Raw genomic sequence first — 27,017 nt, forward strand, 5'->3', positions numbered from 1 at the left:
GCTCGAGAGGGGATCCGCTGTAAGGCTTTGTTCCCAAGTCCAGTCCACTTGGGCTGGGGGGGGGAGGGAGGGGAGCCCCTCTTGCGACGTGTTTCATCAGTGCAGCAGCAGAAAGCAGCGCCTGCCCCGCCTGGCTGGGATCCCCCGCAGGAGCCCTCCCTGTGTTGAAGGAAGCCGCGGGAAGTGGGCGCTGCCCCTTGGGGTTCCAGAGCGCAGCGCCCAGAGCCACGTGGCCTGAGAACTCAGCCACCAAATTTGCCTGCCCCTTTCACAGGCTCCCCGCTAGCTGCATCCGCACCGTCCCGGGTTCCACTCCCCACCGGGTGAGGAGGCGGCTCCGAGACCCTCCTGGGGTTCTGCTGGAAAGAGTGAGGAGAGCCCCTCCCCCGCCTTCTGTCCACGCCTGGCCTAAGTCTAGCCTCTCGGCCGCCTCGGCCCCTTTCTAAGCTGCGAGGCCCCCCTGCCGCAGCCCTCGCACAGCCCTTCCTAGGATGTAGTGACTGACCTGGACCCTGCCCCCAGGGTATTTCCAGAGGGGTGGCAGAAAGCAGAGGCAGGAGAGTGGAGGTTCCCGGGTGGGAGGCAAATGGCTCCCAGACACCATGAGATCTCCAGAAAGGAAGGGAAGGGGAAAGCCGGGGAGGCAGAAGGCACACCTAAGACCCCAATCTGGCCCCTCTGGGCTTAGAAGTCGGGCAACTCTGAGTAAACAGGGCAGGCTCTGCCGGCCTGATGCTGCTGGCCACACTTGTCCTGGACATCCAAAGCGGGGGGGGGGGGGGGGGAAGCAGGGCGGTATGATTTAGGCAGAAGGATGCGTCTAATGGGAATTCAACAGCAGCTCCCTTGGGGGTTCCCCAGAACGTAATGGGCCCTGAAGAATCCAGGGGTCCTACTGAAAGGGGTGAGACCACATGGAAATTGGCCGCACTGACCATGCCTCCCCCATCCCAAGGACGCACCGGTGTGTATCCTTCGGTGTGCTTTCAAGTGTGAGCTCTTCGTGTAAACTTTGTTGCACCCCTCGAAGTCACACTGGTGGATCCGCCTCTTCTTCAGGTCAGGGGACTCCGTCCGCGGCGGTCTCCCCAATGAGGGCCTGGCAAGACATTCGGGAGGGCCGAAGCCGGAGCTCAGAGGGCGCTCAGACAGCGCCACGCTTCCTGGGCGCTTCTGCTGGAACGCTCCTCTGCCGTCCACGCAGAGCAGCCTCCCCCTCGCCCCCTTCCAGGCCGTGACTCACTCTTTCTGGGGGTCGGGAAAGGAGGCGGGCCCACTCTCGGAGGCACTGTCCTCGCTGTCACTATTGATCTCCACGGGGCACATGGAACTGGGGTCGACTTTCACTGCCGAAGAAACAGAAACCCGGTCAGAGATCAGGCTGGCAGGTCCTCAAAGGAAAGAGAATATCAGCCGCTGGGAGGCAGAGCCGTAGAAGGCTCCCTCGCCAGCAGCAGCAGGCGAGAGTGCCAGGGCAAACGACTCCTATTTCTGACACCCCCCCAACCTTCTCCACCCCATGCCCTGGAAACTTCTGCCTCTTCCCAAGACGCGGCGTGACAGCCTAGCCCTTGGGCAGAGGGAGATGTAGAGTGGATCTCTGCGTAAATGGATGTTCATTATGGCGGGGGGAGTTCCATTTATCATTTGCTCGCAGGGCGTTTTCCTTGCCTCCCCCGCTGGCAAGCAGGTGGGGGGAGAGAGGCCCTGTTCAAACCCAGGACGAGGGACCTGCCATCCAGCGACGCTTCCGGTCTGGCGCTGAAGCGCGTCTGCTTCCTCCTCTGCTCAGCCCGCCCCCCCTCCAGCCAGACTCTGCTGGAGAGGGAGGACCCTGTCTCTGCAGCAGCTGCCCCCCCCTTCCACATCGGGGATGCGACCAGGGAGAGAGGAAGAGCTTCAGCCTGCCCTCTGCCTCGGCTCTGGGCCTGCGTGACCCAAAGGGCCAGGATCCAGCCGCAGGCAGAGGAGGGAGGCCGGCGGTCCCATCCCGGCCCTGCAGCCCTGGCGGCTCACCAGATCCAGCGTTCTTGCCATCCCCCCCAATCAGCGGCACCGTGATGGCGGCCGTGACGCCGTCGCTGGGCATGGCGGTATAGACCACAGGCAGGGACTGCACCACCACGGGGATGGTCTGCAGGTGGCCCATCTTGCTGGGCAGGTTGACCGAAGGGATGGTGTGGATGACGTGCAAGATCTGCTGCCCGCCACTGCCCTGCGTCGACGCGAGGATGGAGCCGGGGGAGAGCACGGCGGGGATGGCCGAGGATGAGCCCAGCCCCGAGGGTGACATGGAGACCACGGGGGCTGGGGTGGGCGGTGTGGCCAGCATGGGCGAAGAGCGGACGGCAGGAGGCTGCAGGGAGCTCTTGGGCTTATGGAGAGACAGGTCCACCGGCTCGGCCTGCGGTTGGTTGCAGTCGGTGGCCAGCAGCTCTTCGGGGGGCTCCGTCTTGATGTCGCTCAGCAGCACCGGGGGCTCGAGGGAGCTCTCCTCCAGCAGCGAGGAGGAACTCATCCTGGGCCTGGCCTTGCCGTGGGCCAGCCCTGCAGACTGCAGGGGAGAAAGGGGCACAGCGTAAGAAACCCCCAGCCCGGAATTGATCTGCAGTCCCACAGCATGCTGGAGTTGCAAGGGAGCCCAAGGATCCCCGGTCTGGCCCTCCCCAACACGCAGAAAACCACTCAAATCATCCAGGTCCTCTTATGAACCTCCGGAGGTGTCCTGAGGTCCACCAGGCCTCAAGGGGGACAGCCAAAGTGGGCTCTGCAAGGAGGGACCCCTCCTGTCCCTGAGACCCTGCTGAACCGTCACTGTGCCTGCCCCCAAAGACTCTGGGAAAGGGGCTGGGATCCTCCAAAAGGATCCCCCCACCCTCAACCCTCAAGATGATGGGTGTGCGTGGGAAAAAGGATCCGGTGGCAGCCTGTGTTTTCGGAAGATGGGCTGCTTCTCCGGCTGGCATCTGAAGCAGTTGCTCTGTTCCCACAAATCTTGGCAGGCCCAAAGGCCGTCAGGCAGCCTGGCCCTCTGAGAAGGATGGGGCCTGGAGCACCTCTCGCTTCTGCAGAGCCGGCAGCCTTCTTATGGGGCTTGCGAAGGAAACACCAAGAGGGGAGGTGGGTTGATGACCGCCCCTCCCCAGAAGAGCAGCGGGAGCTGAGCTAGGTTGGCCTCCTTGTGGGGGGCTGTGTTCTCCCCAACAAGGACCTGCCTTTTCACCCCCCCACTTGCTGCTTCAAGGGGATCTCACCTGAGCCCTGGGGTGCCCCCTCCTTCCACAAAGCCAGCAACCCCCCCCCTCCAGGAGGGAGGGAGGTGAGCAGGCTGGAGAGGCAAGGGCTGGAAGGGTTAATGCAAAGCTGGGGAGAAGCAGTCATTTATCTCCGCCCCGTGACAGGCTGTGTGAGGCTGAGGAGGCCCCGGTGCCCACCACCTTGGAAGGGCACCCAGTCCTTGGGCCGGAGAACCACCCCCGTCCCCAAAAGCAGCAAGCTCCTTCCGCAGCTGGCTCGGGTGTTTGGAGGCCATCCAGCAGGGGCTGGCCTCGGATCAGGGCTGGCCCTGGCAGGGATGGAGGAGAGCAGGCTCTGCCCCAGCTGGCCAGACGGCAAGGGCAAAGGGGAGGGGGCCAGGGAGTGGCATGGCTGCTCTCCAGGTGCCTTGGATGCAAAGCTCAACAAGTGGGGCGGGGACAGAGGACTGCAGGAGGGAGGGAGGGAGGGAGGGAGGGACCAAAAGGTCCTGCCCCAGGCGCTCCCTCCCTGTTGGGGCCCCTGCAGCAGCCTGGACGGGCGTTCCGAGACCCGTTCCGAGACCCGCCCAGGACTGGTCAAGCAGGCAAGCCCAAAACAAGCCTCTCCTTTGGCAGGGCAAGGAGGGTGCCCTTCCCCCAGACTTTCTGGGTGGGCTTGGGCTGGCAGTTTGCCCTCTGGCCTGTCAGCATCCAGGACAAGACAGCACCCCCTCCCTGTTCCATCACTTCTCCGCTTTGCTTTGAGCAGAGGACAAGCAGGCTGAGCAGCTTTTCTGGGGGAGCAGCCCCCTCCCCTCCTGCAGCCCTGGTTTGGGGTGGGAGTGTCAGGGTTTTGTGTGGCCCGCCCTCCCCTTGGGCATGGGAAGGCCCAGAGAGAGGGGTACAGAAGGGATGTGCAGGGAGGAGCCTTCCACCGGCCCCCCTCCGTCCTGCTCCTTTGGGACACCCGCTGCTGGGGGCCCTTGAGAGAGGCGGCTGCTGGTGCTGCTCAAGCAAAGCAGGGTCCAGGGCTGGGGACCGATGCGGTAGAGGGGGGAGGCCGGAGTGGGCCAGGCGAGATCCAGCTACTTGTGTGGAGGGGGAAGAAACGAGTGTTTGGCCCCTCCCCCCACTTTACTTCCGAAAGACGAAGCGGCTGCAGGAATGCCTCCGCTCTGCTGCTGCCCCGCACGCCAGCTGCAGAGGGCTGCATCTGCCAGAGCTGAGTCACGGCAAGCGTTCGTGTGGGGCTGCTCTGGGAAGCAGCGGTGCAGAAGCCTCTGTGGAGGCCGCGCTGCTCCTCCAGATCTGGAGCGGCTACAGGGCAGCCCGGCTCCAGCTCCGGGGCTGCTGGACCAACATCGGGTCTCCCAGCGTGAATTTCGCTTCGTGGCTTCTGAAGCCCGGCCCGCACACACCCCTGTTACCCCAGCGGCATTTAGTCCTCCGGCTGAGGAGCGGGGTGAGGAGGACTCTCTGCCCAACCCGCTTCTGCTTGCAGCTTAAGACTTGCAAGAGGAACAGGCGCCGTCGCAGGGCGCTTTTTCACCACGGAGAGCCGAGTGCATTTACATAACGAGTCACGCGTATTCTCTGTTCTCAAAAGGAAGGTGCTGCTTTCCCCCACTCTTGCCGGCTTCCTCGAAACGGGGCGCCGCTGCAGGACGCAGAATCCCTCCCCGGGGCCACAGAGGGCGGCTTCCCCTTCCCCCTCCCCCCTCCCGGGGCCCGCCCCCCCGCGCTTCCGGCGAGCTCAGCTCTCCGCAGCACCTGCTGCTCCCTCCCCGGGTGCTCTAATCCGCAGCCTGCCTGCTGCACCTCCCTCCCCTTGGCCCGCCAGCTCCTCACACGCACCCTGCCTGGAAACCCTCCAGATTCCGTTGGTTGCCAGCACGACGGCCTTCCCGCCCGCCTTGGGTTGGCTTCTGGACTCCCTCGGCCCCAGAGCCACGGCAGAGAAACAAACGGCGGGCGTCCGGCCTCCTCGTGGCTTTGCAGGTGCGCGTGTTAGTTTCTCCTGCAGAGGATCAGCGCCTCGCCAGGAGCCTTTAACCGGCCCAGGCGGAAGACCACGGGCAACGGAACTGCAGGAGAGGAGCGCCAGGCTAGCCCAGAGCCCCTGGTGCCTCCTCCTCCTCCTCCTCAGGTGTAATCTTTACTCACATCGGTAAGGCCTGCACAGGAGCAGGACGAGGCCAGTATTTCCTCACGGCGGTAGGGCTTCTGAGCCAACACCCCCACAACACAGAGGATCCCCTTCCTTCCCCAGAAGGGTCAGCCCGGAGGCAGGTAGCCCCACCTCAGCAGCCCTCCCAGCTCCCGGATGACCCCAACTCGGCTGGGAAGCAGTTTGAACCCCATGATCTCCCCTCCCAAGTGCCAGGGGACCGAGCGTAGGGGCTACTGAGTGGGGGCAGAGCAAGGGGCAGCACCCTTCCTTCCTTTTGCTCAGAGAGGGGCAGGTTTGGGGAAGCAAAGCTAAACCCCCGCAGCCCCCCAGCATGGCAGAAAAATCCACGCTCCCCTTCAAGACCAGTTTTTCTTTCCTGCTCTGGGTGGCAGAGGCCAGTCTTACGAGGAGCCAGAAAAGAGCCCCTTCCGAAAGGGAAACAGCGCGTCCACCAGCCTCTTCCTGCCCGCCAACCCCAGGTCACGGAAGTCACACCCTGGGGGCGTCGCCCCAGCAGCTTCTTTTACGCCAGTCCAAGGAAGAGCTCAGCCCAGGAGGAGGCAGAAGGGGACGGAAGGGCAGGTGACCCAGCGCTGGGCAAAAGCTTTCTCAGACCAGCCAAGAAGTCACGAAAGGGGGAACGAATGAAAAGGCTGCTCCCCTCTGCGCAATCAAGGAGCGTCCATCTTCCGGCAGGGAGGGGGAATTACTGCTCCTGAGCCAGGCTGGGTAGAGCTGAATCCCCCCCCCCGGCCTTCCCACGTACATGAGCAGCGCTTTCCGTCTCCCAACTGTTTACCCAGCGCAGAGACTCTCTCCTTGTCTCAGTCGACTTCGAGGGGGTAAAACTAAAAATGGATTTTTAATGTGGAGGGGCTGCAACTCCCTCCAGTTCTCTGTGGCCCTGACAACCTCCGAGCGTAGCTGTGCGTCTTGTCTGCTCAACTCCAGGAAAAAAGACTTCACAAAACAGAGAAGGGCCTGCAGGTCTTCTCACACCTGAGATGTGTCTCCTGTCCTTTACTGACATATCTTGCGGGGGAGGGGAGTAGGCAGGGAGAGGCCCACCTGGCCAGATGTTTGGTCTTTAACTGGCATCTTCAACCAAAGGGCGCTTGCAAACACCACATTTAAGCTGTTTAACAAACCTGCACCTTCTCCAGACCGCAGCCAACGGGCATCCGACTGAGAGCTCCCCCCGCCCCCGCTCACAGAACGCAGGGAACCCGTCTGCTTCCCTTCAGCTCAACCCCAAAGAGCCAACTGGAAAGCAGGGGAGGGGGCACAGGCTGATGTCCTACTGTCTCAAGGGAAAAGCCCACTCGTTCACACAGACGTCCTTCCAGCCACAGCAAGCCCTCCCCTCCCGGGCACTCCGAAGCTCTTCCCTCCCACACTGAGAGCCCAGGGCCACCAGGAATGCAGAGGGGAACTACCCCTACCCATGGAGGCTCCAGGCAGCTGTCATGGATGCTACCTGTCATCAAGAGATCGGCTCTTCTGCGCGGGAGGGTGAGAGCAGGGCGTGGGCCCGGAGGGCAGCCTGGCAGCCCCACCTTTCAGTCCTCAACCGAAAGGAGGCTTCCAGCTCCGGGCCGCAATTGTTGCGAGGGGGGTGTTACTCAGCCGGGCCCCTTTGCTCTCACCTCCCCGCATCTTTTGCGCTCTAGAGAAGCTTCCACCCCCGTGCCCGGACTGTGCCCAATCGTTCCCGGCCAGCCTGGTGAGCGCGTTGCGGTCCAACACAGCTCGGCTGCTCCAGCAGCGCCCAAGCGGGCGGCGTAACGTCTGCCCAGGTGGCGGCGCCCCGGCCGGCCGCGATGGGGCAAGCGCTCCCTTCCCCCTCGGCCTAGCGACCTGCCTCCCGAGCGCGCTGCTTCCTGCCGGCCCGACGCCGCCGGGGCAGGGGAGGGCGCTTCGCCTCTCTCCGCGGCGCACTCACCGCCCAGGCCCTCTGCGCGGCGCTCGACCTCTCCGCGGGCAGGATCATCGCGAGCCGGCGCGCGGCGGGCTGGCAGGCGGGCAACGCGAGGGGCTTTGCCGGGCCCGGCGGCAGCGGCCCTCCTCCTCCTCCTCCTCCTCCTCGCTCCGCAGCAGGCTGCGCGCTCTGGCTCCGGCGCCTGCCGGGTGGGTGGGTGTGCCCTCATGCCAGCCCCACCCTGGGGAGGGGTCCGGCCAAGGAGGCGGCGGTGGCGCTGGTGTTTGGGGAGCTCCGCCCGGCTCCCGCCGCGGCAAGCCAAGTCGGCCTGGGGCTCGCTGCGCTGGCCTCTGCGCGACTTTGGCCAGCTCCTCGGCGCCTCTCCGCCCCTGCGGACCCGCCCACGATTGCGGAGGGCGGCCAGGATCGGGCGGGCACGTCAGCCCGCTGGCCGAGCCCCGGCAGGTGGACGGACCCGCCCCGGCGAAGGCGGCCAAGGGGCGGAGGGGGCGCGCGCGCCAAGGCTTGCTTAGCAGTCCCCATTCAATCGCGAGTTAAACTAGCAGCGAGAACGGCGCTTGGGCTGCTTTGCACGTGCACTTCCAGACCGTGGGGATGCTCAGCAGCAGGGCCAGGGAAGAGTCCGAGGCCCGCCCGCGAACCATTTCGCTCGGCGCAGAGAAAGGCTGTGTCCCGCGCCAAGCCTCCCCGGCCACAGACCCCGTTGCTTTTGACCCACCCGCAGGACCCCAAACTGGCACCGAAGAGCCGCTCCCGCTGGGGAGAAGCCGGCGCGCTTCGAGAGAAGCCGGCAGCGAGGGCAGCGATCCCTCCTTGCCCCACTCAGCCCTTCGCGCTGATACTCCGCGCCGCCCCCAGTTCGGCTCGACCCCGGAAGGGCATCGCTTCCCAACGCCCCCTGCCTGCCCCTCTCCCCACCCTCCTAAGGCAAGTGTCACCAAGAAGCCTATCGCGCAAACCCCCGCCGCGCCCAGCCCAGCCCTCTGGTGTGGCAGCTTGGGCGGGTGGCGGGCGAGATGGGAGGGAGCGGCCTGGCGAAGGGAGCCCCGCCTCTGCTCTGCGCCGAGCGAACAAAGCCTTGAAGGGGGGGCCCTGCCGGGGGGGGCAGGTTGTTCCTCCTGTTTGCAGCCTGAAGATGGGTCCCTGCACCCGTGGCTCCTAGGCCATTCACACCACCCTACAGGCTAGCGGTGCCAGTGCTGGAGGCCTCTCTCCCTGCTCCCAGGCCCCTGATTACCTTCCAGGGCTGAGCTCTAGAAAAGCCGTTTCCAAGAGGGGCAGATGCAGCAGGAGAGGAAGGAAAGGGGGCCAAACGGACGCTGTGAAAGAAGAAATGCTTCCCCACATTCAAGAACCTGGGAAAAATGGGCTTCTTCAGCCACAGAGGAGGCCTCTCTGCCAGCACATCTCAGTCCCCTTCTTGGTGGCATTCCCTCCCCAGCCTGGTGGCTCCAGCAAAGGGGGCAAGGAGGAGGCAGTGCCCCCAGCTAGGCCATCAGTCCCCTAGTTCCTTGCCCAGCTCAGGGGCTTCAGAAAACCAAGGAAACTCTTCTGGACTGCAGTGACCGCCTTGGCCCCACTCCGCTCGCAGGCCTTTGCCAGGTTTAACGGACTTTGCTCTAAAGACCAGGCAAGCATTTGGTCCAGCTGTCAACATATTCTTCTGCAGGCTGAAACCCACCAAAAACTCACCAGGTGCAGTGGGAACCAAGTCTGGGCACTGGTTCGTGCTATTCATGATGCCAGCCATCCTCCCTGCAACTTTGAACAAGGCAGCCACCCCACCCTGGCTTTCACTAGCCCTGCAGGGAAGCCCGTTTGGCATCGACAATCTCACCCCCCCCTCAAAAAAGCATCCAGTTAAAAAGAAAGGGCAGCTGTGACACCCCCCGTTCTTCCATCTGAACAGAGAGAAGTGACTAATCCACCCAAGTGGAGGTACTGAAGTCTATGCTTGGGTCAGCCTCCTGTTTCCAAAGAATCAATTGTAACCCCCCTCCCCAGTTATTACTGGTTTTCAAATGTCCCCAGAAGCTGGGGGTAACTGCCAGGCAGATGCAGAGATGAGTTAATCTTTTAACTGGTTGGGTGTTCAATGAGGTGAAAGCTGAAAAGAAATCAAGTCATCGCTTGGAGGGGAGTGCCGTGGTTAGACCTCTACAGGGGACACTGTTCCCAAGGGTTTGGTACCTCACTGGGCAGGATCCTCCCCTTTCTGCCTGTTTTAAAAAAAGGTGCAATGAATGGAACAGGGCCTCTCTTCTTCTAGGGGGAGCCAGAAAGCCCTGATCCCCCAGGCTATGCCCTGGTAGCAAGAGTTCCTCTTCTGCAGAACTTGTGCCCACAGGCAGCTCTGGGACTGCTGTGGCAAGACCAAGCCTGGCAGCTGGGGCCTCCACAAATGCCAAGCACGCTCCCGCAAGAATCCAGGGCTTTCCTTCTACCTTTGAGCCCCCATCTGAAATTAGCTGTGCTATTTAACCAGCCCTGGCCTGTGCTGAAGCCCCTAGTCACAGGTATCCAGGTGAGAGGCTGTGCTGCAGTGCCCGTTCCCCTCGCCCTCTTCTGCTCTGGACTGGCGCAAAAGTGCTGCACCACTGGTGCAGACGCCAAGCAAGGCCTGACTCTGGAGGCCACTCTTCCAAGGACAGCCAACACTGAGGGAACAGGAGGGTAGAGGAGGAGGAGGAGGAGGAGGAGGAGGGCCAGGCCAGCTGGCGGCCGGGCAAGAGCACTGCCAGGCTCCCCTCCCCCTCCCCCAACTCGCCTCCGCCCATGATGGACAGGCAATTCCTGCCTGCTTGGGTGAAGCTGCACGGCGGCCCCCGCCCTGCCCCAGGCCAATCAGTGGAGAAGCAGCCCCACCCCTCCCTCGCAACGGGCGGCGTCCTCCCCAGAGAGTAGAGGGCGTAGGGAGTGAGGCAGCTGAATGGGGCTGGAGCGCATTCCTCCAGCCCTGAAGGGGTGGGGGGGTCGGAGGCAGGAAAGTCCGGCAGGGCTAACTTGCGGGGGGGGGTCCCTCTCCTTCTTGGTGGGAGGTGTCTCTGGGCAGGATTCCCACCTTCCTGCACCAGGAGGACACCCTGCCTCTCGCTCTGATCCCACTGGCAGAAGGGCAGCAGCCCCACCTGCAGCACCGCCCCCCCACCCCATGGGTTAACTTTGCACCCTCTGAAAACACAGCCATGAAGTTTCCTGCCAGGTGGGGGTGAGAATGGCACAGAAACGTAGGCTGCGCTCAAATGTAAGCTTCACCCAGTGTGAAGAGAGAGGCCCTCCCTCTGCACTGGGCTGCCCCATGCAAAGCTGACACTCCCTACTGGAGAGGATCTTCGAGGTTACCACAACTCCCATCGCTCCCAGGCTGCAGTGCCTCCCAGAGGGCCAGGAGCTCGCCCCCTCTGGTGCTCTCACGCTGTGCTTTATTCTTACGAAAGTGAAGATAAAGGCCCATAATTCCAGGGGCAGCAGCTTCATTTCAGGGACCCATTTCTCCCCCAAAGTGAGAGGCGCTCAGCCCCTGGTGGCTGGAAGCAGTGGGGAAGGTAGATATTCTGCCCCTCTCAAACAAGCGGAACTCTATCCCACCCCTCACCCCCACCAACTCTGGGGAAGAAGCAGCCTCTCTCACTCAGACGCCGTTTCCGCTCTGCTCACCCCACTGCCTTGCACGGCTAGTGCTCGTGTTCAGAAGCCGGCTGGGGGGCCTGTGGGAGAAACCGGCTCTGCCGCTCCTGCCTTTGCAGCAGATCTCCCAACGTGGCCAGGGGGCCTTCCCCACAGGGCAGTCCCAGGCACTTGGGGGGCTGGAGGAACGAGCACTTTGGTTTACTAGAGCAACAATGGTTTGGGGACACACGCAGCACTCTTTTACACACGCAAGATGAAAGCAGAGTAGCAAAAACAGTCAGGGAGCAAGTTAATGCTGTGGTCATTAATGTCGGGGACGTTGCAGACAAGTTCACGGACACCTTTCCTCCCTTGGTGCGGACACCAGCAAAGGCCACTTCCTGAAGTAGAAAAGCAACGGGCTCACCCACCACAGAGGTGCAAATGACTGTCTGTGCCCAGAGCCACCAGGGCAAGGCTGAGCATGGGGAACTCTCACGCCAGACATCGATGTACAGCTTCTGTGCACCAACTGTTGGCCCTCCAGCAGGCTGAGGAAAGAGCAGCCCAACTCACCAAAGGAAGCCAGGGGCCGGGGGCTTTCTCTTTGAAACTGGGAATGAGGGGCTGAATCTGGGCCCCCTGGCCACCCGTCCCCGCGCCTCCAAGAGGGGTGGGCCAGAAGGGCAAGGCTAGAGCCGGCCACCCCCACCAGGGCCCCCTCCAGAAATGGAGCAGTGCTGAGCCACCAGCGAGCCCCCAGGCTTCTCAGCCTCAGCTCCTCTTGAAGAAGCTCCTCTCCAGCTGCACAAGACTTTTTTCTGAGTTGAGCCCCCCCCCCCCCCCGCCTGCCAAGGTTTCCCTTTTCTGCAGTGAAAGTACACCCTCCCCTCCATGGAGAAGAGATGCTCTGCTGAGACAGAGAGCAGCTGAACTTCCCGGAGTGCCTTCTGGCCGGGGGGTGGGGAGCTTCTGGCGGTCCCGCTTTTGCCCCCAGATTCAAACAAAAGAAACTAAAGTGGTTTGCAGACTGAAAGTCTAGCCAAGCCAACACCCCTTCCCACAAAAGCCACGCCTGGAGAAAGGGATCCAGAAGCAGGACGGAGGACAGTGCTCTTCCTCTCTGCCCACGCTTTGCTGGAACCAGCGGTAGACAGCTTCCGGATACGGAGGTTTCACTTTCAGTCCCAAGCGCCACTGCTATTGTGCAGCTGGGAAAGAAAAAAGCCCCCAACCTTTCTTTTAGAGGGCCTTCACATTTGGCAAGAGGGTGTTTCGGGTCTCCACTTCCAAAGGTCTTCCCCACTGCCCAGACGGAAGCGCTGAGCTCCGCTTCCACTTTTCCTGTGTAACCACAAGACCCATGCTGCGCATCCTATCTCCCCAGGGCGTGCACGCTGAGAGCTTGGTCCCTCACTGGGAGGGAGGTCATCTCGCCTGCTCACTTCAGCAAACAAAGAATGAGGGGGCTGCTTCCTCTCGGCCTGGGAAGGCGGCAGCAGATCACTGCCCACCAGGAATTACCCCTCCATCCACCACCCCCCGCACAAACAGGCAGCGCCCCCTCAGTGGGGCGGAGCGGAGGGCGCAAGGACAGCTGCCTCGGCTCCCCAAAAACAGAGGAAGGCGAGCTCGCCGCTCTGCGACCCCAGCAAGAGCAAGGATCCGTCCAGCCCCAGAAGGCAATCACAGCAAGAAGGGGCCATGCTGCCAGGCACAGGAGTGGACAGGCTTGGCGGGCAGCTCCTTGGTACCACCCCAAAGGACGCTGTAGCTGTGCGCTATTCTGTAACAGGGGAGCAGAAGTAGCAGGCATCCCCCACGAGAAAGGCTTATGGGCGGGAGACCCTCCTCTGCCGGGGCCCAGCACAGCCTTGGTGGTCCTCTCCCACTGAGGCCCAGAGCTGGCGCCACTGGTGCCCACCTCAAACATCCAAAGCACCCCCTTAAGGATATCCGCATAAGAAGCCCAGGAGCTTTCCCACATTCATTGGAAGCTAGGAGTTTAACGCAGGCACTGAAAAGTTGCAGTGGTCTGATTTGCACAAAATATTAAACCATAATGCATGGATTTCCACAAACCAAGCCCATTATGGTTTACTGTTGGGTGAACCAGGCATTTGGCATTAGATCACCTAAAGACAGTTTGCAGAGGCACCAGCATTTTGTGGGTGGAAACAGGGCCCTGCTCAGAAGGCCCCAATCCCCCAGTCATGGCTAGAGGCACGCCCCCGTCCCAGTTACACATTAACCTTCCCCGCAGCAGGGCCCAAACTTGGTTTCACTCTCTAATGGCCTGTCCGCCATTGCCTTCAGGGCCCCGCGGGGGTATGGATTAGGGGACGAGTGAGGCAGGTGTGGGGATCGACCCTCCCGCCCTTTGCATGGTTGGAAATTATCTGCTTTCAGAGGTATTTCACTATTTCACTGGAAAACGTAATCCTATGTGATACCTGGTCAGGTTTAAGCAATGCCCTGTGGCTGCCATGGATGAGATATCAAGCTGTGTACCTCTCTGGACTTCTGCGCGTTCGTTGGCAAGGATGGGCTCTCACCCAGGACACAGCTGAGTGCCAGAGACCGGGCAGAGCTGGGCCCCAAGGAGGGAAGGATGCCAGCCAGCAGGGCATTCTAATCCAATTTCGGAGAAGGAGTGCCCACCCCAAGAAAGGGGGTGGCTAAGGGGCCCACAAGAGCCCCTTGCCTGCACAGCGGACAGTCCTAGGGGGAGGCCGGCCTCAGGTCCCTCCCTCTTCTGGACTGAGACAGCACCAGGGAAACATTCAGCAGGACAGAGAACCTGAGCCCACGGGAGCTGCCAGGACCCTTCCTCTTGGCCACGGAAGAGCAGCCCTCAGAGCTGTGGCTCAGCAACCTCAGGGGGCCTCCGAGCCACCTCCAGCTCTGGGAGGAAGAGGTGGAAATGGGCAACAGAGGGCCTGGGGCTCCTCGGAGGCAGCAGGAGTTGGGGGGCAGCCGCTTCATGAATTTGCCAGGGCTTTGTTACAGCCTCCCCAACCTGGCGCCCTCTGCTTATGTCAAGGCCCCACCCCCACCCCCTGGGATTCTGGAACTGCAGGACATCTGGAGAACACCTGGTTGGAGAAAGCAGCCCACGGGGACTTCACAAAGACCCTCACTCACTCCTGGTACAGGCTACTGGCTCCTTCTTCTGGGCCCCCCGTGCCAACCTCCCAGGAGCCCCACGAGTTTTCCAACCCATTCGAGCCTGGAACCCAAGTCTCTGACCAGGGAAAGAACCGCCCACCCCCTGAGCAGAAAGGCAGCCCCCTCACAGCCCCACTCTGGATTCTGGAAGAAGCCTAAAGTCCTTTTCTTCTGCTTCAAAGACTGCCAAAGTGCTAAGCACCGTGGAAGGAAGCCGAAGGCCCCCCAACCCCATTCCCATCGATCGCTCCCCCATCGCTTATCTCCTGCCGACGTGAAACATGGTGCCAACCGCAAGTCTTTGTTTTAAGAAAGTCCCCACTCTTCAGGAGGCCCCGCGGAAGGGGCTGCTTCTGAAAAGCTGCCCTTGGCAACAGCCGCCAACAGCCCGCATTCCCACTGGTGGGGCTGCCACGGCAGATGCAGAGGAGCCCCCTGGCTTTGCTGGGGGGGTCCTCCCCAGCACCTCCTACGGCAAGAACTGGTCCAGAGGGAGCACCCAGTGGAGAATAGCTTGTGCCTGGACAAGATTAATGGAAGGGGAACCGGGAACTGCCTGGTGAACAGCGGCTGGCGGGAGCCGCCCTGCCCTGCCCTGCCCAGGGCCCAGGGACTGGCAGCTGAGCCAGCCGGGCTCGCAGCAGCAAAGGCCGGGAGCCCACAGATGGGAGGAGGGAGGCTCCCTCCGGAGCCTGAGCCAGCAAGGCGGAGCCCCAGATACTGCCCGGCAGCGGGCCTGTGCTGGAGGGGACACACCCAGCCACTCTGTGTCCACACCTCCTGCAGGAATTTCCTCCCGGGCCCAGCCCCAGCCCCAGCATGGCCTCACCCTGTTCCTCCGCCAGAGGAGATGCTGGCAGGCAGACGCAGATGGCACTGTGAGGCAGGGAGGAGGCAGGTGGCCAAGCCTGTCTGCGCAGTTGCCTAGAGAACTCACACACCCAGCAGGGCCAGTACCGGCTCCAGAGGGCCAGCAAAGTCACTTGGGCAGCCGGGCAGGCAAGCAAGAGGGCAAGGAGGCTGCTCTAGACCCTGCTTGGCACCCAGAGGCACCCTGGCTGACGGCCTGGTAAGAAAGAGCAAGCCCTCAGTGGTGGCACCCGGAACACAAAGCCGCAAAAGGTCGCAACCCCCCCCCCCTGCTCTTAATACTAGGCTGTTTGCAACCGCGAGCTGGGTCTGGCTTGGGGCTTAGGCTGAGCTGGCTGCATTTCAGAACAGCTGGAGAGGAATTCTGGCCACAAAACTACGCGAGAGAGAGACTTGGGGACCCTCCCTCCAGGAATCTTAAGGGGTTCTTATCCCAACCTCATTAAGGGGGAGGGGTGTTGAGAAAAGCGTGCCAAAAGATTCGCCTCCTCTTGTGCCTGTCCTTATTCCTCCCCTCCCAAGACAGCTCCACAGAGAGGAGAAAACGAAGATCCCCAAGGTTGGAGCAGGGAGGCTTTGCAATTCAACAGAGCCCCAGGATCTCCTTGCCTACAAGGACAGAAATGGGACTGTTTACCATAAAGCAAGCAGGCATGGGGCGGGGGGTGGGGGGGCATCAGGCTCACAGTGGTGTGTCAGTGGCTGTATTCACAAAGCAGGGATCAAAGAAAAAAACCTGAATCTGGCTTTATTTAACATTAATTGAAATTAGTACAATTGATAGAATTGATATCCTTGATTGTTTTCCTCTTCTGTCGCATTAATTAACACAATGCAATTGAAAACTTTTACAGAGCTTTGAAACATGCCCGAGGCTTCCAGGGGCTGCTTCAAACTGGCACCTCCCAGACAGGCTGGGCTGGGCTGGGCTGGGGGCACATGTTGGAGAAGCGCCAGGAGTCACTCATCTGAAAGACTTCCCCAAACAGCTCAGGGCAGAGGCAGACTTGCCAAGCCTCCTTGCACCCTTGGGCGTGCCAGGGCAGTCTCACACCTGGGGCCAAAGGGCCTGCCACCAGAACTGCCCCTCCGCTTCTGCCCACAGCCTCTCCACCCAAGGCCACCCATTTTGCCCGCCGTGCCCAGTAGCATCTCACCTGTTGGGACCCAGAAGAAGTGGAAGCAGGGGGGCAGGTAGCAGAATGGCCAGGGGGGGTCTGAGGCAATCCCAGCTGTAAGTTAACCCCCCCACACACATTTTGAGGGGGCTTGCCTGGACCTGCTTCATCTGTTTTGGAAAAGGACCCCTGGGGCCAACTGCCTCCTGTCCTGAAGAAAGGACGGGGGGGCGGTGAGGGTCTCTCTGAAGGGGCAGGCCCTTGCAGGCAGTCCCGGAGCCCCCCTCATCCCCTCCTGCCTGGCCAGGCAGCAGCCTTCCTGCCTTTGCAGGAAAGGTGTGTGCGAGGGAGCAGTTGCTAAGCAACCACAGGACATGCTCCACAACCACCTCCAGAGATGGGGGGAGGAAGAAGACTCGGGGGCTACAACTGCTGCAGTTGCTGCTGCCACCCTCTTGGGGGGAGAGCATGCCAATTCCCAGCCACCCCTTCCCCCACGCCCGCCTGCCTGCAGCTTGTCAAGCTGTCCAGAGGAGGGGGGAGGTGGGGGCAGGCAAGGCACTGGAAGTTGCCAAGCAACCCCTCCCGGCCACATTCTGAAACCTGCAGGGTGGTGGCCCGGGCTGTGAGCAGGGCAGAGGCTCACTCCCACCTTGGACCACGGGGCATCTCTGCTGGCCGGAAGCAAAGCAGCCCCTCAACGAAGAGGCTTTCGGCGGGGGCATGAAAGAGAAAAGCCAGCCCCCAAGTCTCTGCGGGTTGGCGGCGGGAAGGCAAGAACATCTCACCTTGCCGTTACCTGCCACCACAAAACTATCCGAACGCCACTTTCAAAACAATGAATATTCCTTGCAGTATTTCATGGGGGTGGGGAGCCGTTTTAATGCCAGATTATATTAATTTCTACAGAGATCGTATTAGTCAGTCACTAATGCTAGTGCAGCAGTGCTGTTCCCCCTTTCCCACCCCAGGCCAAGCTCTGAAAATGTTCCCCTTTTCCCAAGTCCGGCGGGGGGGGGGGGTGTAGTGCCAGATCGGAGGCCAGGCCCTCCCTCGCTCACTCCCTCTTCAATGCATCCGCTCAACAGCTTCAAGCTGGCAGGGTGCTGGGTCGCCTGAATGCCAGGAATCAGGAGGCTGGGGACACTGCCCACCTCTGGAAATAACGGAGAGACTGGCAGCAGGAGGAATCATGAGGGCTAGCCCCCCTCCCGAGGCTCCTTTTGACACACACCACTAGCTTGGTTCTGGTGAGGAACTGGACAGCCTATAATGCATGCCACCCTCTACCAGCAGGACCCAACTGAGCGCCCTCCCGTACAGGCGGCACGTGCTCCACGCAGAGGCCCCAGCTCTTCTCCCCCATTAATTCACCTTCACCCTGTTTAAGGCCACTGCAGCTCGTGGCTGTCGTGGCCTCTAGCAGGAGAGTCCATCCACTTCTACTGGACTTCATTGCCTTTTCTGCCTCCGCAACTTGAGAATTTCCAGGAAAGAATGACCACCCCGCCCAGGGCCTGGCAGCCTCCTGCCATGTTCCCCTCCCCACCTTGAGCAGCGAATCAAGGGGTCGCTGCAAGGGACAAACAGAGAAGCTTTTGTTTGAATGTTTGTGTTTATTGTTTTCAAGCACTGTGTAACTAGAAACTGAGAAACTGACTGTGTGATCTGCGGGAGAGAGAGACCCCAAATCGCGAAGCCCCGCCCGGACCCTGTCGTTCCGCAGCAGCAGCAGGACCCACCAACCTCTGGGGCACGCGGCCTGGACGTGCCATCCTACAGAGCCGTCCTGGCAGCGGGGTCCCTCCTACCTGCTCCCCAGGGCCAGCAGAAGGGAGCCTGGGCCCAACCCGGGGAACGGCTAACCCGTTAGCCCCAGGCTGGGTGTGAGTCGGGGCACTCCTCCCTTCCCCTGCAACCTCTCCATAACCCTGCTCCTGGCCTTGGAGAGTGGAAAAACACAGAGTCCCACTCCACCCAGCTGCAGGCTGTGCTACCCAGGGCTGCCTCTGCACGCCAGGCCTTGTGCTACAGGGCTGGCACCATGCGGGACATGTGAAGGACTGTGTGGGCAGAGCCCTCCAGCTGGCAATGCCATCTGTGAAGAAGGGAGGAAAGGAAGTGCACTGGCAGAGACCACACCAGGGGAGAGGATGCCCAGAAAGCACCATCCTTTGACAAAGAGACTGCCCCACCCCACTCCTTCATACCAGGATAGCAGCAAGCCTCCCAATTTCCACTCCTTGCAGCCTCTCTGGGAGAGAATCCAGGCCCTCCCCAGGAGACCTTCTACCACCCCACTGCTGGCATCTCCCTTGCAGCAGAAGCCTGCTTTTCTCAGCACACCTTTGTTTCGCTGCAGGTGGGAGCTAGGCGGAGGCACCTTCGGAGGAGTCAGGATGCACCCTTGGTGCCACTGGGCCTCAGCAGGCAGCATCACTCACAGACACCCGGGCACTGTCCAACCCCACTTCTTCCCACATTGGTTCAACTATCCAAGAAGGAAGGCGGCTGGAGGGTGGAGGGTCTCTCATTTGGATCCCAAGGCAGCTGCGCTGAACAGGAAGGGGGTTTCCTGGGAAAATGTCCTGCTTATAAAGGCTGTCCTGGGCTGGGGGGCATTCAAGTGGCGCTTGGCTGGGAGTGCTGCAGTTCCATCCTCCCCATCCTGGAAGGGATCCCTGGGGGTGGCAGGCCAAGCCTGTCAAAGGGCACCCATTGGCAAGGCTGGGCTTGCTCTCAATTGTCCGCATCTTGCCAAGGGGCGGGCTGAGCGGTCTAGAAGGCCCCTCCACCTTGCAGATTCCTCCTGGGTGGCCTGAGTGCTCCCAGCAACCCAGAGCCTTGCTGCTGAGTATCTGCAGGCCTGATCGCCCCCACCCCCAGGTGGCCAGGCTGGGCCCATGGCCAGGCTCTAGGCCCCCCACGTTCGGAAAGCAGAGGGTGGAGCGTTCACTTCCTTTCCTCCCAAACTGCAAGAAACAACAGTCATGGTGGGGGGGGGGTACTCAAAGAGAAATGGGCAGGAGGCCAGCACCCCTGGCCACAAAGAGACGTCCCTTCCTTTTAGAGCTGGGGACCAAGCAGAGTAGCAAAGACCCATTTCCATGTAAATGTCTTCTTCCCAGCCCTACAGCCTCCCAGTGATGTGCTGCACCCAGAACTGAGAGGGGGGGTGGGGTCAATGCCCACCTGCTCCCAACCAAGGGGGTAGTACTGCCCCCCAGCACCACAGCCCCTCCTCCCTTCAAAGAAGGGTGGCCTCGAAACTGCAAGCCCTTCCCAGATTGTGGTCAGGGTGGGACCAGGGGCGGGGGGGTGCAGGCTAAAACCAGGAAGCTCCTCTGTAGACCCTCCTGGCCAGAGAAGTTTCCCTCCTGGACCCCCTCCTCTGTTTTATACTGCTCCTGTTAAGGTAAGCCATTCAAGGAGCAGGCAGCACAGAAATACGTCAAAGAAAGGTACCTTCCCCCTCCAGAAGTTCCTTAAGACCCCTCCCCTGAGCTTTAGGCAAATACCCCTTTTGGAAACGGTCCTGTTTTGATCACTGACTTTTTCTGCATTACGGGCTGGAAGCCTGTGGCCTTGAGCTGCCTGGAAACTCTGCCGGGACGTCGGACGGGCAAAGGAGCATCCAGGCCCCGGGCAGATAGACCTGCGCTTCCTAGGCTGCCTCCCCCCTGGCCACAGGGGCCCCCCGGCCTCAAGAGGCAGCCACGCTAGAAGCTCCCAGAAGCTGCTCACGCCACAAGGACACCAGGCTCCATGGAGGAGCAGGCAGACCTGAACGCGGAAAAAACAGGCCGAGGCCGACGAGATCTGTGGAAGGGCAGCCAATCATCAACCAAGGAGCCCCTTCCAGCAGGTCCAGATCTATAGAAAATGACCGGCTGGACACCCCCTTTTGGTCCAGCCGTGGGCCAGAGTCACCTGAGTGTCTGGCGTGCAGAAGGTCCTATGCACCATGGGGCTGACCATCCCTCCCGGACCTTCTTGCTCCATGAAACGACCCTGCTCTGCATGAGTGCCCCCCCGTCTCATCTTCAGCAGAATGCGAATGGGAGGAGTTCACTAGCAGGCCAGCGTCCCTTGGGATTGCAAGCCATCTGCGCCAGGATCGTGCACATAAACCTGAAATATTCATGGCTGAAAAGCAATCCATTGGCAAGAGAACCGCTCCTGCGCATCGGCACACTGTTTACGGGATGTGCAAGGCGCTGCCGGCACCAAGTGGGACAAGGGAAGCCCAGGGAAGAAGCCAGGGTGTGCTTCTGCTGCGTAGTGACAGAACGGGCCAGGCCCAGGAAACAAACAAGCTGTAACCAGTTGGGTGACGCGAAAGCAGGAGAAGCAGCAGAAACCGTGTGAACTCCTGGCGTAACCTCTGCACCAGGTCCAGACCACAGGAATTCGGCACAGAACGGCACTCTGCGCCCGCCGGCCAAGATCCAGCCGCCCCAGATAACGCCAACATTGCCACCTTCCCACAGCTAACAGCCACTGGTCGAGGTGGATGCTCGGGCCAGGACCCACCAGTGTGGGGCTGGAGTGCTGTTCCAGCCACTTCCCCACCCCCCTGCCTGAAAAATAGGCCCGAGGGCCCAGAAGCTCCGGAGGCAGGCCCAGCCCTGTCCAAGAGCGAGGCAGCCCTGAGAACCAAGCGGGCCAAGCTCAGGGACTGTCACCTCTGAGGCGCCTGCCAGCTCAAGTGAGTTCAGGATCCCGTTTCAAATGTTCCAGGGAGGCCGCGCGCTGGCACAGCGCACCAGTCTTGGAGCCGAGCCTGGGCGCTCAGCACCTCTCCAGCCACCTCGGTGCACGCAGAGGTCAGGCGCTACAGAGAGGCAGCAGCAGGGCAGCCCTGGGGAGGCGGTGCCTGGGCCGCCGGGCAGATTCCACCAGGAGGTCAGGCGGCCAAGGTGTGCGAGGGGAGGCCACCCCGGGCCGCTGGGGGAGTCCCTCCTCTTCCGCCTGTGGGCATTCAGGGCAGCTAACGATGAAACGAGTAACGGGGATAAAAGGAATTAAAGCCACTGTGACAACTGCTCCTCCTGAAAAGGTCTCCAAGTGTCGCTGCCAGGGAGCTGCACAGCAGGAGGTGCCCCCTCCAGCCGGCAGAGCACATGGGGAGGGGTCATCACCCCCATCCACAGGAGGCGGGGAGAAGAAGCAAGAAGGGTGCAGAGAGACTCACCTTGGGTGGAGAAGCCCAAGTGCCAGCCAGGCGCCATGTTGGGAGAAGGGGGCGTGGGCTTCTCCTCTTCCCTTGGACCGTGGCACCCGACAGCCAAGTGACATTTTGAGAACGGGACCTCAGAGGGCTGCTCCCCTCCCGCCCATTAGGATTAGCCCCCAGAAGGGAGCTGGGGCAGAGCTCCCTCCCCCTCTGCAGGCAGAGCATCTCTGGTGCATCCAGGCACTTCCCTGGGGCGGCTCCCCCTGCCCCGGCCCCCGCCTCCACACGTGCCCTTTCTGCTCACAGCTGTGACCTTCCAAGCATAGCAGCAGCTCTGCTTCCTTGTGCCAGAGGGAAGCAAGGCGCAGGAGGGGGGCTGGGGGGGAGGCAGCTTTTAATGTGCCCAACTGCAGGCTGCACTGCCCGTTTCTCCCTTCCACAGGTGGGTGGGGCTGAAAGGGTCCCCCATCTGGGGCCAAGTCGCATCTCCACTGCGTTCTATGACAAAAAACGGGTTTGTGCAGAAAGTCTCCCGCTGAGACGCCCGAGGCGAGCAAGCAGGTTGAAGGAAGGGGGTTTTCTCTGCTAGACACGCTGAGAGCCACTGCCAGAATTCCCAGGTTAGGGGTGGTGAGCCCGTTCCCATGGCCACTTGGCTTGCAGCTTCTCACATCGGAACAGGATGCAGGCAAAAACAGTCCTGGAAGCCTGAAAACCGTTTCACGTTGTTTAAAAACAACCCAACCACCCCCAAGCACTCAGGGTACCTGCTCCACAAAGCCCCTGCCCCCGAAAGACTATGCTGATGCGAGTTGGGACAGCCCGCACACCAGGAAACCCTTCATGGGCCGAGCGCTGGGAGAGGACGCATCCCAAGTCTGCCTCGACCAACCCAAATCTCGGCAGACCAGCAGCCTTTGGGGAGCAGGAGGGGACCCCTATCCTCAGACAGCTGACATTAAAAATTGCCACGCTTCTTTGCTTGACCATAAAAGAACAGACGGACCACAATGGAGAACAAGCAAGTGATACAAACCATGAGATGAAATCCTTTGAAAACTCTACTCCAGAACAGGCATTCCTTCTGGATCCCCTTTAGCATTTTAGAATGCTAAAACATATTTCTTTTCAAAAGAAGTGGACATTTTTTTTAGATTTTTCAATCCCACCTTTATTTTTATATAAATCAAGGCGGCGAACATACCTAATATTCCTTCCTCCTCACAACAAGCGCCCTGTGAGGTGGGTTGGGCTTTTGAGCTGGCCCAAAGTCACCCAGCCGGCTTTCATGCCTAAGGTGGGACTAGAATTCAGTCTCCTGGTTTCTAGCTTGGTGCCTTAACCATTTTTATTGCCTCGTCACAGCTCACCTTCCTAAAATAAAAACAAAATTAGAAAAAAAGGATGTTAACCTTTTTTTATTTAGAGAATGCCACATGGAACAGGAACAGGCCCAGGCTATAGCACAGAAATGGGAATGTATTCTGTGCAAAATATTTTTAAATCTCTCCTGCAATTTCAGGCCGTGCACATTCAGCTGAGATTAGTAAGCCAGCAAGTTCCTGAGGCTTTGCCAGGCAGGCGGGCACAAGGCACAGTGAACCTTGGCACTGGGTACAAACCTCAGCCTAGGGACAATCCTGCTTGTGCGTACCCTGAGGATCAAGCTCTGTGCTCCTCAAACGGAATGGCAGGGGGACAGTCCACGGGCCAGGGAGGCTGCAGATACTGCCTCACGTGGGGCTTCCCTCTTGGCGACTTCCAGATGTGTAGATGTTTACCCCCAGAATTCCTCAGCCAGCACAGCCACTACCACTGCTGAGAATGCTGGGAGCTGAAGTCCATTCGTGTGGAAGGTGACCAGGTTGGGGACCTCTGGCCTAGAAGCATCCAGAAGCGGGCTTGGTCCTTTCAAACTGTCTGTCCTTTAAGCCTAGGCTTTGCTTTCGGCTGGGACAGTCCCGGCAAGCATCTCGCACACTCCCACTCCAAGAAGAACTACCCCGCAGGGTCAGCTGCAGGACAAGCCAAGCCCTCTTTCCACATGACTCTTATCTGGACAAGCTGCCAGCAGGGAGGTCAGATCCTCCTGCCGAAAGGGCCAGAGTTCACCAGAAAAGGGAGCAGACGGAGGAAAACTGAGAGTAATTCAGTGACTGGGGGAGGGCAGCAAGGCAGCATTTATTCTGTCCAGACAGGGCAGGTGCTTGGGCCAAGAGAGGAACAGCCAAGGAAGTCTGGCAGGATTTAATCAATGGCCCAGCAGGACTGACCCTGACGTCCACACCCACAGGCTTCCTGGTCCTTCTCGAGAAGCAGGAACTGGTCTCTTCGGTCTAGGCACAAAGGTCTGCCTCCACCATGCTTCTGAAACGGACAGGCGCCAGCACTGCCCGAGCCGTTCGTCAGCCACATAAGGGGCACATCCCACAGATCCAAACACACACAGCTCAAAACAAAGGAAGAGCCTCTGGATTCAAGGAAGTCATGAGCCTGCCAGCAAGAACAGGTTGGGGGACAGAACAGAAAGCAGGGCAGGAAAGGTGAGCTGCGTCCCCCAACGAGGTTAGTGGGGACCTGAGGGGCTGAGGAGGGGGGAAGCAGAGACCAGCTCACCATGCGTTTTCTCTAGCCACCGCTCCAACACATCACGCAGAACCCTCCTGAATACTCACACCTTTAGCCCTAAAAGAAACACATCTCAATGCTTGTACCACTTATTCTCAGAAAAAAATACACACACACATATTTTAGGTGGTTGATGTTTGGCCAGGAACAAGAAGGAACGGGAAAGAGTTAAGCATGTCAAAGGTGGTCCTCAATGATAAAGAGAAAGACTGTGCTGAGAGGCCATAAATTGGAAAGTATCTTATGTCAGATTTCTTCTGCTGAACTGTTGGGCTCCTGCTTGTGCAAACAAAGCATAACCATTAATGGTAGCAAAGGACCTTCGGAACTCATGGCCACCTGAGAGCACCCACCTGGAGAAGCCCCCCCCTTCCGAGAGCAAAGCTACCACGGAGGACCTTCAAAAGGAGAAAGGCAGAACAAAAGTAGGCAGTGAAGTGCAGTGGTTAGGGACCTGGACTGGACTTGGAGACAAGCCCCCTATTCAACCACAGCACTCCCAGGACATGTTGAGCTGTTCTCCTCTCTCTCAGCCCACTCACCTACCTCACAGAGCTGTTGTTGTGGGCATAATGGAAGGAGAGGCCTCCCCACATACAGTATGCTGAGCTCTCAAAAGCTGGCCTTTGGTGCAAGAATCAGGCTCCCCCCAAAGACGTTTTATGGGCCCCTGGGCCCCAAAACTGATGCTCCACCACAGGAGGTCCAGAAACTGTCCACCCTCAGAGCCCAGCTTCCTGGGTGGCCCCACGAGCTTAGGAGCCCCATGGGCTGCTCTGCCCCCCTAACAAGCCATAAAGCAGCCTGACACCCACAAGGGTCCTGCCAGGACCGGTCCGTGAGAATCCAAACAGGCGGCCTTGAAGCAGGGAGCACAAGCAGCCCCGATTACACCCTCAGCTGCATCAGGGACTTCTCAAACCCAGAGATGCAACTGGCTTTGTGGAGACCTTTCTGCCTGGGGGACTCGGGGAAAGCCCCCAAAACTCACCAGCTTCAGTTCAACTATCACACAGCCAAAACCCGCCTAAACCACAAGGCTCCTCCCCACATGGGCCCCAGTGGATCAGACAGCCGGTTAGCCCCCAGATGGGCACCAAAGGCCACCTCTGCCAGCCCTCCCCCACCTGACCCAGAGAAACAGCAGAACTCCCCCCAGAGCACCAAGGGGTAGGAGGGAGGACCCTGAAAGCAAATCACAGGAAAGGAAGCAGATGGAGGAACCCACATCACGCCCCCCCCCCATGCCAACCACACACTTGGCACAAGTTGAGGCCAAGCCCTCCCTGGAGAAAAAAAGGGATTTGCTAAAGGCACTCGGGGCTTCCAAGGCCCCCCCACCCTCATCCCTCTTTTCTAATTCGGAGGCCAGGAGGAGCAGCACGCCTTTGGCAGGAGCCAACCCCTCCCCATCCATAAACCAGGGGCGTGCGGGGGGGCCTGGACTCCCGAAGCAGGCGGGGCAAAGGCGCGGGGGAAGCAGTATAAAAAACGGCACCTAACTTCATGGAATTTCTACTCACATCCAGCATCTTCACGCTCTGTGCCCGCTCGCTTTCTCCAGCAACCTGACTAAATGTCAGTTTCCTGGCAACTCTTAGAAGTGCTTCGGGGGCCCCAACAGAATAGCCCCAACAGCACCCCCTCCCCGCACACCCGGAAGGGAGGAGGGAAACGGAGGTAGGAGGGAATGGTCGGCCCGGAGAAGCCGCGGGCTCCAGCCTTTGCAGCAGCTCCCTGGCCCTCCTGGCGCAACCAACACCACACTCTGCTAGAAGCTATGGACCGCGCAAGAGCACCCCTGGGCGCGTAAAGAACGCTCCGCGGGATTGGGGGGAGGCGGGTCCCGCCCTGAAACGCCCATCCGGCGTCATCCCAAACCCCGGGGCTGACCTCCCTCCAAGCGCCGCCGCTCCCACCCACCGAGCGAGAGCGCAAGCCGCCCAAGCCAGCCAGGCACCCGGGAGGGGCCGGATCAGAAAGGGACGCCCCTTCCCAGCCCGGCCCCGCCCACCTGCTGCTCGGCCCCGCCCCGCGGGCCAGGGACCACGGGTCCTCCCACCTTCTGCCTTCGGGGACCCGACGCCCACGGCGCCAGAGGGGCGTCGGGGGCGCGCGCAGCCTCTCCAGCTGTCAGCTCCGCAGAGCCCGCGCCCGCGCCCAGGAGGGAGCGCGACCGGCGGTGAGCGGACGAGAGGCTCCTCCGGCCGGGAGAAGCCCGCTGCCCCTCCCGAGCACCGCCCGCCACGCCCAGCCCGCTCTCCGGGCCAGCAGCACCCTCCACCTTGCCCGGCGGCAGGCGAGCCGGCCCCGCGGAGCCGCCCAGCTGGAGAGGGGCCGCTGGCGGAACGCCGGCCGGGCTCCTCAGCCGGGAAGGGGCCGCCCGGTCCGCTCGGGGGCGGAGGCTGTGGGCGCCGAGCCGCGGCTCCGCTGAGCCGCCGGTGCCAGGCGCGCTCTGCCGCTGCCGCCGCCGCTTCCTGGGGTGGCGCCGCTTCCTCTTCCTCCCCACCCTCTGCCCGGCCCGCCTCTCCGCCTGGCTCGCTCGCGCGCCCCGCGCCGACTTACTTTGCGTCGACTCCTCCCGCGCGGCTGCCGGTCCAGGCCCGGAGAGCGCCGGAGCGGGGACGGCCGCGGGCGGGTAGGCTGGCTGGGCGGCTTTCGCTGCCCCGCTCCGGCTCGGGCTCGGGCTCCGGCGCCTCTGCCCGTCCGTCCGTTCGTCCGCCGGCTGGCTGGCTGGCTCTCCTCCCTCTCCTCGCGCTCGGCTCCCCACCCAGCCGCCAGTCCCTGACCCCACCCAGGGCTCCACCCAGCCGCGGCTACACGCGCTGTCAATCACCAGCCCCTCGCAGGCGCCGCGGCCAACTTGCTCCCGGCGGCTCCGGGGGAGGCTTGGCGCGCGGGCGGGGCGGGCGCTCCTCGCCGTCCTCCGCAGAGCCGGCCGGCCGGCCGGGGGGAGAACCCCCGCCTCGCCTTCGCCATCCGGAGAACCGGCGGCCGAGCTGGGGAGGGGCCGCTCGCCCTCCCGCCCGCTCCGCCCTGCCTGGCCCCGCCCCCGCCTCCCGCGGCCAGGGAGAAGGGCCGCGCGCCGGGGCTGGCCAGCCAG

The 27,017-nt window shown here is 61.2% G+C and overlaps 1 protein-coding gene across 11 annotated transcripts in view; it reads right to left on the bottom strand.

The window, feature by feature from the left end:
- KLF8 (KLF transcription factor 8) overlaps window positions 1–26,625 on the bottom strand; it is a 32,388-nt gene extending 5,763 nt beyond the window's left edge. The window contains exons 1-6 of one of the 11 annotated variants that reach the window (XM_088151705.1): window positions 26,480–26,623; window positions 23,903–23,971; window positions 22,491–22,660; window positions 2,017–2,554; window positions 1,244–1,346; window positions 963–1,099 (exon numbers count right to left, since the gene is read on the bottom strand). In XM_088151705.1, the coding sequence (XP_088007831.1) occupies window positions 963–1,099; window positions 1,244–1,346; window positions 2,017–2,518 (742 nt within the window). In that variant the 5' untranslated portion in view covers window positions 2,519–2,554; window positions 22,491–22,660; window positions 23,903–23,971; window positions 26,480–26,623. Of the gene's footprint in view, window positions 1–962; window positions 1,100–1,243; window positions 1,347–2,016; window positions 2,555–3,254; window positions 3,793–5,090; window positions 7,037–7,348; window positions 8,052–21,304; window positions 22,438–22,490; window positions 22,661–22,940; window positions 26,082–26,479 lie in introns of those variants that run through there. The other 10 variants (XM_088151706.1, XM_088151710.1, XM_088151709.1 and 7 more) reach the window with 10 other exon arrangements.
- Between the last annotated feature and the right edge of the window lie 392 nt (window positions 26,626–27,017).

This window comes from Python bivittatus, unplaced genomic scaffold (genome assembly GCF_059951505.1).
Source record: "Python bivittatus isolate LINGU-HERP-01145 unplaced genomic scaffold, Pbiv_v1 ctg000670_np1212, whole genome shotgun sequence".
NCBI lineage: Eukaryota > Metazoa > Chordata > Lepidosauria > Squamata > Pythonidae > Python > Python bivittatus.